At 38.3% G+C, this 20402-nt stretch overlaps 1 protein-coding gene across 1 annotated transcript in view; it reads right to left on the reverse strand.

The window, feature by feature from the left end:
* Positions 1–5029: 5029 nt before the first annotated feature.
* Fbl6 (F-box and leucine-rich repeat protein 6) overlaps positions 5030–20402 on the reverse strand; it is a 64113-nt gene continuing 48740 nt past the window's right edge. The window contains exons 6-10 of the mRNA XM_076191695.1: positions 19783–19950; positions 18884–19020; positions 18399–18626; positions 10614–10831; positions 5030–8916 (exon numbers count right to left, since the gene is read on the reverse strand). Of these exons, the coding sequence (XP_076047810.1) occupies positions 10618–10831; positions 18399–18626; positions 18884–19020; positions 19783–19950 (747 nt within the window). The 3' untranslated portion in view covers positions 5030–8916; positions 10614–10617. The remainder of the gene's footprint in view (positions 8917–10613; positions 10832–18398; positions 18627–18883; positions 19021–19782; positions 19951–20402) is intronic.

The raw sequence follows: 20402 nt of genomic DNA on the forward strand, positions 1-20402 counted from the left end.
GACTGATAGCTAGAATATTATGGATTGCATATACTATGTGTACAATGTAGGGCAGTGGTTGGAGTGTAGCTTCACCTACAACTTATCCTGACAATGTAGCTCCACTTCTGGTATACTCTCATCCCACTACAACTTTACTTAGTGTGTTATTTCCCCTTAACAAATCTGCAGTGTACCCTGTCAACCTTGCATCTTACCCTGTCACTTCAGTGTTAATCTTGCCTCTCTTGCACTGCAGCCTCAAAATTTGCACTTTCAATTCAGTTTTCATTCCATCAGAACTACTGTTGCTTACCCTGTCAACACTGCATCTTAACCTACTACAGAACTTCATTATCAAAATAGGCCAACCAGCTGGATATAACCCACTAACACTGCAGCTTCACTTACTGTCAAGTAAATAATTTCATTTTCTGTGCAGTGCAACTTTGCCAACACCATAGCTTCATCCACAGTATACTTCTGGTGACAATAAAACCATGCCTACGGCTGAGTTTCACTGCCAAGTATGCCTAAGTGACTTGTTCATGATGTGTTCTCATGCTGTTGGTGAGTATGGATTTAGAGAAATTGCAGCTCTAAAGATTGAACTCTAGAAACTGATGTAACTGTGATACAGCCTCATAATCCAAGTGCATCATTTGAAGTGTAGACACAGACAGCAACTTATTTCAAGTGTTACAGCTGCATTACTTTGTCCACTCACTAGTATATGTACTTCACCAACAGTGTAGCCATTACTGTGTACATTCACAGACATATGTACTTTAATGGCAATGTAGCTGTGATGGTGTACAAACATAGCATACTTAGCAATGGTCTCAGAATTTGTGGCAACACTGACTGCAGTTTCAGCACATGTGGTAACACTGATTTTATAGTTAAGTATAATTATATAGTAGTAATGACTGTTGTCTCAGATTAGGCAACAAAACTTAATTGTTGTATAACCTGGGAAAACACAATAACTTGTTCATCTGTGTGTGACAGCATTGTGCATATATTATGTACAGCTGCATAAGTAAAGCAGCAGTGTTTATGTAGTATTATGTACAACTGTGTAAGTATAGCAACAGTGTTCATGTACAATAGTGTTATGTACAACTGTGTAAGTAAAGAAGCAGTGCTAACATTTACTAGTGCTATGTACAAATGTTTATGCACAGCATCAGTGTGCAATTACAAGTGTTACATACAACTGTCATGTTCATACAACAGTAGTTCACAACAGCATGGGCTCAACTGTGTACACATAACAGTAGTGCACTTGTTTAACTGTGTAAGAACAACCACGTATGCACACCCAGTTGCAGATGTACAAAATGTAAGCACAACTATGTACAGCAGCAGTGTAGAAGTACATTATTGTACATAAAACTATACACAACAGCAGTGTTGATGTACAATTATAAGGATATAACTCAAATGCACATGTACTACTTGATAAATCTGACTGAAGTGTAACTGAATAAATGTGCAAAAAAGTTAATAATTCTTATGATCATGTTCAGGTGTATTTGTACAGTGACCCCGTGCAAATGTGTAATTTAATCATAAATATCTGTAAATACTAGACAAATTAATAAAAAAAACATACTGAAATGGATGAGGGTTCTATGGATGTCCAAATGAATTTCAATACTATGAAGTGATTTTTTTTTTTATATAAAAATTTGTCATTCAAGAATTGCACAATATAAATGGGCAAATGCACCGAAGCATGACAACTTTGCTTACACTAGACATCCATCTTGTTCTCCATGTTCTACCTTGTGATTACATTTATATATCAGCTTATTTTGGACAATTAGTATCCCTTCTGTAAGTAGGAGGCAAACTGATCCAAACTACAGCTCAACTTTGGGACAGCATAAGTATATACTTTCCTTACCATGGAAATGAGGAGTAGGAAGAGGAAGAAGAAGAAGAAGAGGAGGAGGAGGAGGAGGAGGAGTACAAGGAGGAAAATGTTGTAGTGGTGAGGGTTTACATCATCCAACTAAGCCCTGAAACAAAATGTATGAAATGGGTAGTTTTATAAACTACTACTTGTCTAATGAAAGGCAGGGAGTACAAACTCTCACTATCCCACCACTTTGGCCTTCTACACACTTTGTATGTAATGTATACCAAATGAGATGAGCTGCATTACATTTCTGTAATGTGCTTTAGTTTACACAATGAAGCCCTTACAGGGGAATGGGCCATTGGTATATAAAGTACAAAGTACATTAAGTAAAGAACTGTAATCTTTACCAGATCTATAAAGCACAGTATTTTTTGTCCATGTATTCATAATATGAGCAGAATCACAACTTTTCAAGGTATCTTCATACAGCACTTGTTTAAAAATGTACCTTCTTTATCTATTCTTTTCAGATTCACAGCCCTAACCTCAAACATTTGCAAGGGACCATTGTAATACAATGTATGTATATTTGTATAATATATACTGTACGGCAACACTACTTGTCACTATGCTGCACATCATTTGTGTACTTGCATTACCACATGAACAGCAGCAGCATACATGTACTTCTGGTGCAAGAATGAAGCTACACTCAGACTTGGTTTATGTCACACTAGCTTGGGCTTGAAGTTGTGCAAAACCCTGTGGTACTTTTGTGGCAGCATCATAACCACAGGGGCTGGTGGAGTGGCTGTACCCAACTTCTTGGAACTGGGTATCCCAACACTGTTAAATGTCAAGCTGAACTTTGCTGTACATCAAGTTAATGAATTAAGGCAACCAATATAGTATCAGTAGGAAAACAAATTAAATTGTCACAGCTTATAATACACTCATCTCAATATTGAGAAGTATTCTTTCAATTTGATACCAGCCTTATAATACAAAATAAATACTGAACTGTAATGTAAATACGGTACATAAAATGTACAGTAAATATGGTATATATTGTGTACTGCAGTTATGGAACACAAGTGTTATGTAAATACAGTACACATAGTGCAAAGATGTACAATACACATTAAATACTGCAAATATAGTACAAGAGTATGCTATATGGTATAAAAAGTATATTATATAGCACATGAAATGCACTAGAAGTACAGTGTAGTATCCTGTAAATACAGTGCAAAGTGTACTGTAATCACAGATCACAGTCTGCTATGAATACAGCACAATGTACTACATGTATAGTACATAAGATGTACTACATATACAGTATATCTGGTAAGTGTACTGCAAATACAGTGCACAAAGTGTACTACAAATATAGAACAGAGTATTATGCAGTAGAGACAAAGTACTGCAGTTCAAGCATGTGTGTGTCTCATACACCAAATGAGCAACATTGAACAAAATGGCAGCAGAGTCAGTACTAAGTACTGGACTCAGCCATCCTCCAACCACCAAGCTGGAGCCCCCTCATATTCCTAAATACAGCAAACCCCTTGAAGATAAAACTTAGAAAAAAAAATATATATATATATATATATAAAAAAGAAAAGGAAAATAAAAATAACATTTCTTCATTTTAGCCTAAACAAAGAAGAAACTAATGACTTAATAAAATACAAACAGAAGGCACAAGGTCATGGAAACAGCGATTCCCAGGTCACCAGGTCATCTTGCACCATATGTAACAGGTCATTATATATACGTAGTTGGCCACTTACAGTCATGTTCTCGTTATCTTTTTAAAGGCAACCTCCATTGTCCCCCCCCCCCAGCCTAACCCTTTCTTCCTATCTTGCAATAATTCCTTTAAAATTATTTTTTTGGGACTTGCAATTGTCATCAGTAGTCCAGTCTGTATAATAACCATAATTTCTATAGTATTTACTTATTTGTGGAATTAACTGATATAATTTCTTAACCCAGCAAATAATATCATTTCCTGTTCTAACAATGCAGAAGCCACAGTATTAACATTAGTTTAGAAAGAAAGAAAGAAAGAAAGAAAAAAAAAAAAAAAAAAAAAAAAAAAAAAAATCTAGACTACCATACATAACTGACTTTCACACAACCCTTTCTCATTACATTCATAAATTCCTCAATTTACAGGCAAGCACACCACAATGAAAACTAGCATTACCTGCAGACTTTTGGTGATCACACTTAAGCACAGAATGACTCTAGCTATCATTACTCCTACCCAAAACTACCAAAACTTGGCCCCCTTACTTTGGAAGATTACCTCCTAAACTAACCGACCTATTTCTAATATAAAAGATCTCACAGTAACAACATGTGCACTCAAGACTGCTTCAAATAACATTATCCTAACCACTACCTTGGCCAATTCATACCAAATTCTCTTTCCCTGTCCCATTCTCATGATATAAGATCTTGTATGCTATCTCAATTCATTCAGGCTGCTTGACATTTATTGTAGAAACTATATCTTTTCTTAATCAGTACAAACTTGCCCATGTGTGCAGAATATTCATTTGTTTAAATCTCAACCTCTGCATTCATGTCAACAAGAAGATGCACTAAACTCGATTCACACTGCAACATCTGATAATGAATTTTCAGGACATTCCTGATATCTTGAGTTTCCAAATATTCATTTGGTTATGCTGCATATCACAAACTCATAACTACTATTCTTTGTTCATTCATTCAAAATATACTTATTTATTAAAAAATAAAATATCTATTATAACTATTTGGGAAATAAACTACAAGCAAAACCCAAACTATCCTTTCATGTTATTCATAAAACCTATTCTGCTTTTAGGTGATTTCCAATTCTTAAGAATCATTCTCAATCACACAGTTATGCCTACTATACAAAACAAATCAATATTTTAAAGTATCTTTGTGAGGTGCTGATATGGGAAGGGTGATTAAAAGTTTTAACTGTGTTTGTTGTGGGGATCCACAAGGAGCTAGGAAATGAGAGAAACAATTGGATGGCAAAAGGGAATGGGATGTGTGTGTGATATGTATGTATGTATATGTATATATATATATATGTGTATATGTATGTATATATATATATATATATATATATATATATATATATATATATATATATATATATATACATTATATATATACACACACACACACACACACATATTTGTATTATTTTCAAATCACAACAATGGTCTCTATTTAACTGGAGTATGAACAGGGTTACACAACAGGTGATTATGAGGATGCAGGGGTGAGAATGAGGAAAAATAAATAACAAAATTTACATTATATGTTGTTTGCAGGTGACTGATATTCACTGATGACACAGGGATATCTGCAAAGTCTACATGAAGGGGTGGTTGGAGTTTTAGTTTTGAGTTGCTGTGGTTATATTGTTTAATGTGAATGTACAGATTGGGGCATGCTACAAAAAATATGGATGGATAGAAAAGAGGAAGAACTGGAAAGAAGAGGAAATTATCAAGGTAGAAGGACTGAAATGGGAAAAGAAAAAAATATGTAATAAACTAATAATGTAAAAATGTAGTACATACTCGTGCTGATCAAACCATTCATTGTTATGCGCACGCTAACATTCATATTCCAGTAACTTCTATTAAACTATTCCAAATCATCCTTGTTGTAATGAGGATGGATAATGACAAATGCAGAGACGAGGCAGAGAACAGGAGTGGCGAGAAGGAACGTGGGGTAAACCAGAGTGCAGAGATAGTTCAGTTATTTTTAAAGAACAAGGAAAGACAGAGTATGGAAAGCAAACATGGATGGATAGGGAATGCGGTGGATGGATAGGGTGAAGGGTGCACCTGATGCAAATGGAATGCCTGTTGAGTGTAAAATATTGGATAGAATGGATAGTGGTTATCAATAGAGGAAGAAATGTGGCCTGAAGGGATGTTCTTGTCTGTTCCATGTATTTCTTTGGTGGATGAGGTGAGGTGGGTTACCTTAAAATGAAGTGGTGGGGGGGAAAACTAGCTCTGGGTGTTGGGCCTTGCTGCTATGTCTTGCTGCGCCGCCTCTGACCCAAGGAATGACATGGGGAACAGGGGATGACTCTTCATGCACAAGGTACTAAGATGGATGGGACAATGGGTTTAGGATGGGTGGAGGGAGGGTGGGTGTATGCTTTGACTCAGCCATCCCCTTCATAAGGGTGAAAAGGCTTTATGGTGTATGTTATATGTATTTAAACCATGTATTATTGTCACCAGTCATATACTACTACCAAGTTATCCACATAATACGGTCTTTCAAGAAAATACTTTGACCCAGTAATTTACCCAACACAATTTTTGTTAGTCCTTTGGTACAACTATACTTTTCAAGTCAACCATACTATAATACTTTTGCCTTCCTAGTCAAACTATGCTTTCAAATATTACACATTACTTTCCCTACAGGTCCCTTTGTAAAATTACTAATATTCACAAGTACTGATCTTGCACATCCCAAATTAAACTGTACTTCATTTACAAACATACACACACATATACATATTTGTTTTAATCTGACAAGTCTCAAGATGATTACTAACCTAACCACAGCAGATGGTTCTACAAATCTATATATAAAGAAAAAATATATAAATATTCTTCGGTCTCTTTTTCACTTAGTGCTCTTCCATACACACACATACCTCATACATAATGCATGTAAAAAATTCTTTCATTCATTCTTCAGTCTCTTTTAAACAAGTCATAATGTTTCCACTCAACTCTTTCCAGCTTGTAGCCTCTCCTATCCTGTCTACCCTACAATCCTCCACTTTACTGCATCCTGTCCTTCAACTACATTAGGTTTTCTTATATAATCAAGGCTCTTCCCACTTAACCATTTCTGTTTGCATATTTTTGCAATAAAAGCTATGCTCTTGAATCTCCAGCTCCTGAAACTATCCCCACCTCACACCTGCCATGAACATCAATTTGTTATGTCAAACATCTTTATATAGTTATCTGTGTCTCATTATATTACAACTGCTTATACTAATGAAAAATTTCAGTTTTCTTGAATATAACTCCATCTACTTCTATAATTTATTTAAATGCTTCTTTATTTTGTCAACATCTTTTTCAAAATTGGTGTTAATTTTGTATTTATAACACCTATTACTGCTTATCCATTACTTCATAACCCAATCTTCCCTTGACATTTGCACTTGATTCCATCCCTATAAATTTAATTACTTTCATATTCTATTTTTAATTCTACAACCCTGAAATCAATACCATGACAATACCTCTCCAAAACAACAATGTCCCCATAATTGTGCAAATACTGTATTGTATACATTACTTTGACCAACACCCTTAACTACTTAATTACTAACCTTTTCTACTTGGAATCTTATTGACATATCTTCCCTCATCCTATTTCTGCATGTGTGCTTTCCTTTATGTATGTGTATCTATATATATACATGTATATAAATATATATATATATGTATATATATATATATATGTGTATATATATATATACACATACACACATAGGCACACAGATGTGCAGCTCCTCTTCTCTCCAGTGCCCTCTCCCCCGATCCCTATAGTACTATCATCCCTTTTCCTTCTTTGGATGCTACATTCCTCTGACATCCTACCCATGACCTGACCAGGTGCTGCAAAGACTGACCTTTCCACAGTTGGGATATGCTTTGAATTGGTCTCTCATCAGAGTAGATAGAAAACTGGCTTGTTAGGTGAAGGCATGAGTGTTTGAAGTTGCAAAAGGCAATGGGAAGTGTGTGTGTGGCAAACAACACATTGAATGGGACACAATACGCCAAGTATTTCATGATGAGAATTACAAAGGATCACCTGAATATATACTTTATGTATATATATATATATATACATGTATATATATATATATACATATGTGTGTGTGTGTGTGTGTGTATGTATATATATACATATGCACACATACTGTATATCACTTTGATACAGGCTAAATTATCATTCAATTTAATTTCTTAATTACCTGGAAACTGGCAAGGCCTCTAGAGCCAAACCTGCCTCCAATATTGCAACTACTTCAGTTTTGCTTAGGTAGAACAGAGAATTCCCATCACTTGCTACTTGATGCATCTTGGGCTTTACAACAAAGTATCAAACTAAAACATTTGTCACAACAAGGATATGGACTTCCTTTTAACCTTAAAATACAAATAGAAATCTCAACTTTCTTATTAACAAAATCTGCATGGATGATACCATGGTTATGAAGCCCAAGAAGCTTATATATATTTATATATATATGTATAATGGCTAAATATGATTTCTCAATCAGGTATTAATATTTGTATAGGCTTTACATTGTCAACAAATTACAAACACCTCTATTCCACACACTGGCTTGATGAGGACACAGCTCTTAGCTTAAAAGGTATTTTCTTGTGCTATTTACATTAGTCCCAAAACAGTGCTTCTCTTCACTTATCTGGCTTTTCAATAATTGCATTTCTTCCTAACCTAACCTAATCTGTTCTAACCACTTATCTATCTAATCAAACCTAATCTAATTAACACTATACTACACTGTTTAGCTACCAACTTCAAAAAGCCAGATTGAAAGCATTAACACTTTTTGGAGTAGTTGCTACCAAAGCTTAGCCTCTGCCTTTGAATAAATAGGTAGCTGTGCTCTCACCAGGAGCTGTATGAAACAAAGTTCTTGTGTGCTTCAACACATCATTAAATAATCTCTAGAGCTTATTGGTTAGATTTAGCCAAACCAATGAGTTAAATCAAAATAATATTTCTTTTTGAAAACATACATTATATAGATATTTTCATATATATATATATATATATGGCTAAAACCCTCTCCAGCTCTCTAGAGTGATTACAGTATGGAAGGGTAAGGACATGACCAGCTCACAGGCAAGACACTGCCGTTATAAACCTCTGATGCAGAAAACATTTTGTACTAGTGTGAGCTGCTGCCCTTGCTGCTGCTGTTGCTGTTGCTGGTGACATGATGATACCCTATCTCTTTTAGCCTGCAACAACAAAAGAAGAAAATCAACTAAAATGTATCACATGTCAGCCTTGATAGCATTTTGGCTGATCTTAACAACGACAACAATAATAATAATAAAAAAAAATCATATAAGACAAATCCATGATGTATTTATTGAAATTAAAAAAAGTAAGGCATAGTAATTTCTTGCTGTATTGCCCAAGAATTTTTTTTAAGGAATTTTCCTTCTAAAAGGAACCAATGACAGGTACTTGCATGTGGTGATCATCAGAGATAGACAGTGAAGCTGCTCAGTTTCAAAACCCATCAACATCCTCATCTTAGGGGATGACATTTGGTCTCTGGATTGGGTTCAAGATCTCTCTTTATCAATTTCACTGTATTTTGTAACATCTTTTCACACACAGAAAGCTGACAACTGGTAATTACTTCCCTCCCACTACCACATTCAGCCATTGACACAAAAACTGTCCCACACTATTACAATATGGAAAACAGTTTAGCTTCTTCCCAGAGAGATTTGTAGGAGGGCCTGAGAACTCCTGTCAGCCATTGTGGAGCTGCAGATTTTCCACTAAATGAAAGTTGAGAACCTTGAAGCAGACCATAGTAGAATAAATGAACTTTTGTATTTGGCTTCATTAAAGTAAAATTATACAAAATGTAAAAGAGCAGTTGACCACATTCATTGGCAAGAGAGGGGCCAATAAACTGTCTGTGGGAGACAGATCCTGACTGCTTTCACAACACAGTTCCATGAGGAAGGAGGTTATTAACAAGAAAAAAGAAGAAGACAAAGAAAATGAAGAAAAATTAGTAGTAGTAGGTGAAAGAGGGGAGCAGTACCAATTGTCACCTCTATTTATGTGAAAAACTTGAAAGATTGTCAAAGTTAATAGAGATTTTGAGTCATGTCCAGATACTAAGACTCTGGGGCTATACCTCTGGAGGGCAAGGCTGATGGGAATTGAGGATGAGCAACAGGGTAACAATTCTTCCCCACCTCTGTCTCCCATAAATACCACAAGCAGGTTAGAAAGCACTGCCCAAGAGTGGTAAGGTTGTGTAATTTATGTTACAAGGGAAGTAGTGTACTCAAGGACTGCAAGAAATCATGCATAGTGGTATATTAGTTTACAATCTCAAATATGTGAGCAACAGGGTATCAGCCTTTTGAGCATCCCATGTATGGTATATAACAGAATAATAATACTCCACATTATGAGAGAAACAGATGATGCTTCTGACCCTGGGGAATGGTCAAGATGCAGGGATGACCCATCATCCAGGAGGAGCCACGAAAAGAGGGAGGGAGGGGTGGTGAATGGGAGTGGAGTATGTGGGGATGAAATGGGTGGGAGTGGATTTATGCCTTTGACTTTGGTTACCTCCCTTGTAAGGGGTTAAAAAGTCCTTGGTGTATGTATGCATTATGGTATAAGTGACAACTTGTGTATCAAATGTATGCAATAAGAAACTATAATTAAAAGAAGAATAACACATTAGTAAGAACATATTCAAGAGATGTAGTTGAGAGGGGTGTCTTGGTACATAAAAAGTTGGCACAAAAGATGTACAAGCTGGGGCATAAACTGTACAGTAAAACTAGTGCTTCAGAGAAACAGAATTGGAAGGAGAATGGAAACAAAAATAAAATTTCAACTTGTGATGGAAAATCTATGACAATGGTAATGTGATGTACAGATGGAAACCTACCTGTTCAATCATCCTCTTCTTGTTCTGGTGGCTCTTCGTACTTGCCACTCAGAATGTCATTTTTGAGTACTTGCAGCTGGAGGGCATCATAGACACGCTTGACTCCACGGGGAAGGGCACGACAAGAGGTCAAGTTTACTTGCTCCAGCAGTGAACATCTGGTCAGGACACGACACACAGGGGGGAAGGTAACTGAAGACCCACAGATGTTCAGTCGTCTGTAATGCAGATAAAATTTCAATTAACCCCTGATGTAACCTAATGAATAGCAAAGAAAGGAAGAAAAATCAATTAGAATTCAATTTACTTAAGGTTTTTATCTTCTTGCTAAACCTATATCATCAAAATTTCTATCATACCTTCACTTATGTACGATTCTATGTGCTGGCTAGAACAAAACATTGGAAGGTGGCACCAGGTTATGCAAATTGTATCCTTCAGCAAAGCCCTTCACCAAAACAAAATTGTCTAAAATTGTTCACAAAATGTGCATAATCACTGGTCTGAAGGGAATTACGCTTTTTAATGCAGAACAATCTAATTGAACTTTGTTCTTGTATATTCATATATACCACAAGCCTTTTCCCCATTATAAAGGGGATGGCCAAATCACAATATGGATCTAAACACCTCAGGGATAATGGTCACTGTCCCTCATCACACTGTTCAGGCAATGCAGTGAGATACAGACCTTCTACAGCAGGATCTGACAGCTGGAGCTGGTTTACCTCTAATGTCCCATCATGTTTGGACCTGCTTGGTCTTGCTGCAATCCTTCTGACCCAGGCAGTGGGTGGCAGGTAAGGATGACTTCATCCACACAGAACCAAGATAAATGGGAAACAAATGGATATGGGATTGGTGGAGGGTGGTTTTGTGCCTTGGCTAGCTAACTCCATTATTAGAGGGAAATCTTTTGGTGTATAGGTTGATGGATAGCTTCACTATATCGCAACCCCTCCACCTCTCACTCACTCAGATTAATCTATGAACCATATAGCAAAGAGTGTGGAAAGCAGAGATGGTTGGAGTGAACTTGATGGGACAACCAAGGATGAGATGGATGGATGGGGTGAAGGGTGCTTTGAGCAAGAGGTGTTTGTTGAGTAGCAAAGGGAGAAGTGGCCCTGCTGTGAATGTACTGTGTCTTCTCGCATTGCTTCTGACCCAGGCAGTGGACAGGAGACAGGAATGAATCTTCATCCATGAGGAGCTACAATGAGAAGGTAACAATGGTGGTGGATAGGAGTGGGTGTATGCCTTGGCTGGCTACCTCCCTTTTAAAGGGGAAGAAGTCCTTAGTATAGATAAATGGATGTTAAGAACATTCCATTGAGCTGTGCTGTGATGGTGTGGTAGTGTTGTAGCATTGTACCATTGTGTTGTATATTATGAGCATTATGTTGTGTATTATACTTACATATTGCTCAATTGGGAGTTGTATATTTTCCTCATTGTATTATTAATTATTGGGTGTATTATTGGACATTAATTTCATTATTGATTCTATTGTTAATTATTGTAATATAACTTTATGTGCAATGTATGGGGGAACCAAGTGTTCAGTCTGTGCGCTCTGGTGCGAATTTTCCTGGCAAACTGAGCTTGGTGTCAGTTCTTGTTGTACCTTCAAGGTGTAAACACACCTATATTTCATGTAAATATATTAAATTGTGACTGAAAATATATTATTTCACCATATTAAGGTACTTTTCATTGCCACTATATTAGATTTTGGTGGCAGTGATAAAAGTAAAATTTTGCTTATTTAGAACATTTTTGGATGATTGTTGAATGATACAAACTTTGGCTGGCCAGCATATTATGTGTGTGTTTTGCATGTTTTTTTTCTTTCCTTTTTCAGTTAGGGTTCTTGTGACATGACGACTTAGGAATCATATAAATGTTGGTGAGAGCAGATAAGGCACCTGGTCTGGATGGATGCCATGCAGAATGTCTGAAGAAAGGAGGTACAGTTGTGGTGGACTGGCTGGTGAGGTTATTTAATATCTGTTTAAGAGAGGGTAGAGTGCTGGAGGACTGGAGGAGTGCCTGTATAGTTCCGCTTTACAAGGGAAAGGGGGACAAGTGTGAGTGTAGTAGTTTCAGAGGGATCAGCTTGTTCAGTGTAGTTGGGAAGAGCTTATGGGAGGGTCTTGATTGAGAGGATTAGGAGAGGAACAGTGTGGATTTAGGACAGGTAGGGGTTGTGTAGATCAGATTTTTGTGGTAAGACAGATATGTGAGAAAGCTATAGGAAAAGGTAAGGATGTTTTTTTGGCTTTCATGGATCTGGAAAAGGCTTACAATAAGGTAGACAGGAAGGCACTGTGGGAGGTACTGCAGATATATGGGATAGGAGGAAAGTTGTTAAGAGCAGTCAAGAGTTTTTACGAAAGTAGTAGAGCTTGTGTTAGGATTAGAAATGGAGAGAGTGAATGGTTTGAGGTAAAGGTGGGACTTCCTCAGGGATGTGTTATGTTGCCCTGGCTGTTCAATCTTTACATGGATGGGGTGGTGCAAGAGGTGAATGCAAGGGTAGTGGGTCAGGGGTTGGAGATGATTAAAGAAAATGGAGAAAAGTGGGAGATGAGCCAGTTGTTGTTTGCTGACGACACTGTGCTTGTAGCAGGATCAGAGGAGGGATTGAGGAAGTTAGTGACAGAGTTTGAGAAGGTGTGTGAAAGAAGGAAGCTGAAGATAAATGTGGGCAAAAGTAAGGTGATGAGATGTACAAGGGGAGAGAGTGACAGCAGGCTGGAAGTGAGTATGAAGGGTGAAAGACTGGAGGAAGTGGATATTTTTAGATACTTGGGTGCGAATGTGGCAGAAAAGGGAGGAGTGGGGGTGGAGGTAGAATGTAGATTGAGAAAAGCGAGTAAATGCCTTGGCGGATTGGAAAGTGTAATGAGAAATAGACATCTGGGAATGGATGCTAAGAGGAGGTTATATGAAGGAGTGATTGTACCAACAGCATTGTATGGGGCAGAAACAGGGAACACAGGAGAGGAAGAGAGAAGGAGTTTGAATGTATTTACCTAGTTGTATTATACAGGAAGGGGAGCTATTTCTTCATCCAATTTGTTCCATACATCATTCAATGTGGGAAGCTGTTCTTTTTCAGGTCTCTTCTATAGTTATCCTTCTTGAGTTTCATTGCATGTCCACTTGTTTTTCCTCTGTCCTGTTTTAATAGGTCCTCTCTATCAAGGCATTCTTTTCCTTTCATAATTCTGTAGATGGTTATTAGATCCCCTCATTCTCTTCTTTGTTCCAGGGTTGGTAATTCCAGTTTGGCCAGTCTTTGTTCATATGTTAGGTTTGCAAATGTTGGGACCAACTTTGTTGTTGCTCTTTGTATCCTTTCTAATTTTCTTATATTCTTTTTTGTACTGGGTGACCATATCAGCGCTGCATATTCCAGTTTTGGCCTTATCAGTGTTTGTAATATTTTCTTGATCATTTCCTTATCCAGGTATTTAAAGGCCACCTTTATTAATCTCAACAAATTGTATGTTTCTCCGACTATTTTATTTATATGTTTATCCTGCAACATGTCTTTGGTGATGATCACTCCTAGGTCCCTTTCAGAATTCACTTTCTTTACTTCTTTTCCATCAATTTTATATTGTCCTGTTATTCTCTTCTTGCCTTTTCCAAATTCAATTATACTGCACTTCTTGATGTTGAATTCTACTTCCCATCTCTTGCTCCACTCTGAGACTTTATTCAGATCCTCCTGCAATGAGTCACAGTCTATTTTGGAGTTTATTCTCTTTAATAATTTTGCATCATCTGCAAAGCAGTTCATGTAACTATCAATGCCCTCATCCATATCATTTACATATATAGCAAACATTATCGGAGCTAGTACTGATCCCTGTGGGACGCCACTACTCATTTCTTCCCATTTTGAATATTTGTCTCTGAGCACCACTCTCATTTTTCTTTCATGTAGGAAGTCCTCCATCCAATTTAATAGTTTTCCATGTATGCCTCCTATTGTTTCCAGTTTATATAGTAATTTTCTGTGTGGTACCTTATCAAATGCTTTTTTAGGTCTAGGAATGCACAGTCTGCCCACCCATCTCTTTCCTGCAATATATCTATCAATCTTGAATAAAGACAAATTAAATTGGTGGTACATGATCTTGCTTGTCTGAATCCAAATTGCCTTGGGTTCAGTATATTATTCTCCTCCAGATATTTTGTCCATCTATCTTTGATGATTCTCTCACAAATTTCGACTATTGTACTTGTTTGGGACACCGGTCTATAATTTGTTGGGTCTTCCTTATTTCCCCTTTTATATATCGGCATTATATTGGCATTTTTCCAGTCTCCTGGTAGTTTTCCCTCTTTGAGAGAGCATTCTATTATTTTGAATACTTTTTCTGTTAGTTCGTCTATACATTCCTTCAGTATCAAGTTTGCAACTCTGTCTGGTCCATGTGACTTGTTAACGTCGAGCTTTAGTATTTGGTTCCTTATTTCATTCTGAGTAATGTTTATTTTCTTTACTGGAGGAAATCTTATTTCAATTTTTTTTATCCCAGTTTTGTAGATTCTTTTCTTCTTTAGTGAATACAGATTTGAAATGTTTGTTTATAATATCTGCCATTTCTATATCTTCTGTGTATTCTTTACTATCTTGATGTAATTTGTGTATTTCCTGTGTTTGAGACGAAATGTCTGAGAAGTAGAAGTACAATAGGGGTTACTAGGCTGGATAGAGTGAGAAATGAGGAGGTGAGGAGGAGAACAGGGGTGCAAAGCGAACTGGGAGATAGGGTTGATGAAAGAGTATTAGGATGGTTTGGACACATGGAAAGAATGAGTGAAGAAAGATTAGTAAAAGAAGTGTGGAAGGCAGAGGTGAAAGGAGTGAATATGAAGGGTTGTCCTAGGTTGAGATGGATGGATGGGGTGAAAGGGGCATTACAAAAGAGAGGAATGTCTGTGGAGGAAGGACAGGAGAGGACAGAAGATAGGGGTGAATGGAGAGGGGTTGTGTATAGATAATGCTGTGATGCATGAGGGGGAGTGGGTAAGGAAGTATGTATGAGAAAAAAATTTGACGCAGCCTGAAGGGATTTCTCCCCGTCTTCTCCTTTTCTGCATGGGGGGAAGGAGAGGGGGTCACTGAATTTATGAAGTGCCCTTGCTGTGGATGTGCTGTGTCTTGCGACACTGCTTCTGACCCAGGGCAGTAGACAGGAAGCAGGGATGACCCGTCATCTAGGAGGTGCCAAGATAAGAGGGAGGTGGGTGGAGGGGAGTGGAATAGATAGGAAATGGAATGGGTGGGAGTGGTTTCTATGTCTTTTTCTTTTTGGCTACCCCCCATGTAGGGGGAAAAAGCCTTTGGTATATGTATGTAGTAGATCATGTGTTAGGATTAGAAATGGAGAGAGTTAGTGATTTGAGGTAAAGGTGGGGCTTCATCAGGGATGTGATTATGTTGCCCTGGCTGTTCAATTTATATATGGATGGGGTGATGTGAGAGGTAAATGCAAGGGTAATGGGCCAGGGCTTTTATGGATCTGGAAAAGCCTTATGACAAGGCAGATTGGAAGGCACTGTGGGAGGCACTACAGATATATGGGATAGGAGGAAAGCTATCAAGAGCAGTCAAGAGTTTTTAAGAGAGTAGTAGAGCATGTGTTAGGATTAGAAATGGAGAGAGTTAGTGGTTTGAGGTAAAGGTGGGACTTCATCAGGGATGTGTTATGTTGCCCTGGCTGTTCAATTTATACATGGATGGGGTGATGTGAGAAGTAAATGCAAGGGTAGTGGGTCAGGGATTGGAGATGGTTAAAGAAAATAGAGAAAAATGGGAGATAAGCCAGCTGTTGTTTGCAGATGATATTGCGCTTGTAGCAGGATCAGAGGAGGGATTGAGGAAGTTAGTGACAGAGTTTGAGAAGGTATGCGAAAGAAGGAAGTTGAAGATAAATGTGGGTAAAAGGTGATGAGCTGTACAAGGGGAGAAAGTGGTAGCAGACTGGAAGTGAGTATTAAGGGAGAGAGACTGGAGGAAGTGGATAGTTTTAGATACTTGGGTGCAAATGTGGCGGGAAAGGGAGGAGTGGTGGTGGAGGTAGAATATAGAATGAGAGGAGTAAATGCCTTGGGGGATTAAAAAGTGAAATGAGAAATAGACATTTGGGAATGGATGCTGTGAATGTATGAAGGAGCTATTGTGCTGACAGCACTGTACGGGCAGAAACGTGGAACATGAGAGAAGAGAGGAGGAGTTTGAATGTGTTTGAGATGAGGTGCCTGAGAAGTATGATAGGGGTTACTAGGCTAGATAGAGTGAGAAATGATGAGGTGAGGAGAACAGGGGTGGAAAGGGAGTTGGGAGATAGGGTTGATGAAAGAGTATTGGGATGGTTTGGACGCATGGAAAGAATGAGTGAAGAAAGACTAGTAAAAGAGGTGTGGAAGGCAGAGGCGGAAGGGTTGAACATGAGGGGTCAACCTACTATGTCAACCACAGAGTCCACTTGGCCAGACTGCGGTGCGGTCACCACCCAGCACTTCTAAGCTACCAGAAGAGGCTGGATGACCGTGTTGTGAACAGCTGCCCAGGATGTAACACTTCACCCCATACCATACAACACATAATGGAAGACTGCATTATACACAATCATGCACGCAAACAACACAACATACGCTCTATAAAGGATTTGTGGGAAAACCCAGTTTCGGCTATGGCATTCCTTGGGGAGACGGGACTGCTCGGACAGACAGTCTAGGGAACGACAACAACAACAACAACCTACGATGAGATGGATGGATGGGGTAAAAAGGGCATTGGGAAAGAGGGGAATGTCAGTTGAGGAAGGACAGGAGAGGACAAGATAGGGGCGAATGGAGAATGGTTGTGTATGGATGATGCTGTGATGCCTGAGGTGGAGTGGGTGGGGGATGGGGGTGAGGGAGTATGTATGAAAAATAAATTGATGCAGCCCAAAGGGATTTCTCCCAGTCTTCTCCTTTTCTGCATGAGGGGATGGAGAGGGAGGGTTGCCAATTTAATGAAGTGGCCTTGCTGTGGATGCGCTGTGTCTTGCAACACTGCTTCTGACCTAGGGTAGTGGGTGAAATGCAGGGATGACCCGTCATCCAGGAGGTGCCAAGATAAGAGGGAAGGAAGAGGGTGGAGGGGAGTGGAGTATGTTAGGGATGGAATGGGTGGGAGTGGTTTTTATGCCTTTGTTTTTTGGCTATCTCCCTTACAAGGGGGAAAAATCCCTTGGTACATGTATGCATGTATATATGTATTGGACATAAATTTCATTATTGATAGTACATACATACATGTATGATAGTATTCTCAATTATTGTAATGTATGTAACTTTATGTGTAATATCTGGGGGAACCAAGTGTTTGGTCCATGCGCTCTGGTGTGAGTTTTCCCACCAAACTGTGCTTGGCATCAGTTCTTGTCGTACTTTCAAAGTGTAAACACACCTGTATTTTATGTAATTTTATCGAATTGTGACTTAATACATTATTTCACCATAGTAAGGTGCTTTTCATTGCCACACTACTACAGTGTCATCCTTTCATTCATTCACACTCTCCCTCCATTCACTCTTATCTTTTGCACTCATATTATTCCTGCTTTGTTTTTGATAATCCCAAGTAATTCTGTTCAATGGAGGCAGAGCCACTGACAGGGGTTTTTCTCATCTTTTAGTCTAGGGTACTTCTCTCAAGCAGTAACCTTTTTTAATAAAGGACTCATCCTCACGTTAAAAAATTTGAGAACTAACCTTAATTTTGTATCTGCCTCTTCACTGATGGCTAGCAGGGCTGCATCAATGGCATCACCATTTGCTGTCCACGAGAGATCCAACTCAGTGAGGGAATGCTGCCATTTTCGGACCACCAATTCTAGTCGGTCTGAGTATACCTTGGGAGATGTGGCACCCGCAAGGAACAAGTGCTCTAAGTCCCATGGTGGAATACGCACCAGAGAACAGTCCGTGATGTTCACACACCTGGCAATCAGATGTATAATTGTACAAATGAGTTATACAAGCATATTTCTCAGTTAAATAATTTCAATCAGTTATACCAAAAATGCCAAAAAGTTAGCTGAAGATGAAATTTTATTGAAGGCTTCAGAAATCTACTGGCTGATAAACATCACTTTGAATTTGACCTATAAATGGAGTAAAATGAAAACAATAGAAAATAAACCATATTTCAAGTGCTAAAATATTATACAATAAAGAGATTTAAAACAAAAACTTACCCCCTAACATCAAGGAGCTTCAATTTATTTGAGTTCTTGAGGATTCTCTCAAGATCAGAGTCATCCATACCAAGATTGAGGTTGCCATCCACAGCTAAACTCAATTCCTCTAGGTGGGGAAAACCAGGGGAAGATGCCTAGCAAAGGAAATGAAACTTGTAAATTGTGTAATAATTTTCAGCACCTAAACTAACAACACTGTAAAATAAATAAATAGGTAAATAAACTTACATATCCAATTTCCTCTTGCAAATAACCCAGTGCCACAATCTGGCAACCCAAGGTAATAGGTCATTTGGAATCTGTGTGGCTCCATGTTTTTGTACTGATGTTTAGTTGGATAACCAGGTATCTCTGTGAGTAATGGGTCACATGAGTGGATTATTTCTTGCTCCAGTCTGTGAGCTATGTTTGTGTGATGTGGTTGTTGCTGCTGATTAACTCCCAGGGGAGATATGATGAACCCTATCCCATAGAAAAATCACTCTTCAGACAAGCATGAATTACATTACCTATTACTTATGTTCTGGACATCACCCTATATAAAAATAGTGCCATCACAGATTAAGCCAGGCAATAGACACATTGATGCAACCACCACAGAGAAAACAAAGACCACATTATAATTTACTGTCTTATGCCCTACAATTTTTTTTTTTTTTTTTACTAAATTACTTATGGACCTTGGTGGCTGATCTCCTGGAGGCCATACAAGACCTAGAGTAGGTGATTACATTACCAGGGTTGACTACATACCCACAAGACTGCCCTCTCTCCTACAAGAGAACTAGGGCAATGGAGTCATTGACAGACTGTCTAAATCCAGTGCCTGCATCCATTCTGAGGACATTTAGTTTCTTGTTTTACCCATGATAATTTTTCTGTCTATTAAAACCTACCTGCACAGCCAAAGAAGCAGGGAGGAGTTTTGCATTGGTGTTTGCCAGCCGAAGGACTCTGAGTTTGGAACATCCCACCTGCAACTTCTCCAAATTGATGAGAACACGATCTCGTCCAATAGTATTGACATTGGACATATCCAGCACCTCCAGGTTGGAGCAATGGTCCTGAAAAGGCCAATCTGACACTGTTACTCTGGACACGCTACAAGTAAATGATATTATATCAACTACTAGTACAAAACTTTTGAAAAGAAGTAATTCAATACATTTATCACTCCCCCCCACCCCTGCTATGGATTAGAGGCATATACAAAATACAGCTTCAAATAAATTTCTTAACAATAGTTTCATATTACATACAGCAACTTCTTTCCACTTAGTCACTATATTTTGCATATAATTTTTGTATTAATTTCTTAAATACATACATACATATACCAAGGGTTTTCCCCCCCTTGAGAAGGAGGTAGCCAAAGTCAAGGGTATAAATCCACTCTCACACAATTCATCCCCACACTCCTCTTCCATTCACCACCCCTCCCTCACTCTTTTCTTGGCTACTCCTGGATGATGGGTCATCCCTGCATCTCACCCATTGTCCTGGGTCAGAAGCAATA

The sequence above is a fragment of the Oratosquilla oratoria genome, chromosome 1 (assembly GCF_046742065.1).
Source record: "Oratosquilla oratoria isolate Oo_2021 chromosome 1, ASM4674206v1, whole genome shotgun sequence".
In the NCBI taxonomy this organism is placed as follows: Eukaryota; Metazoa; Arthropoda; class Malacostraca; order Stomatopoda; family Squillidae; genus Oratosquilla; species Oratosquilla oratoria.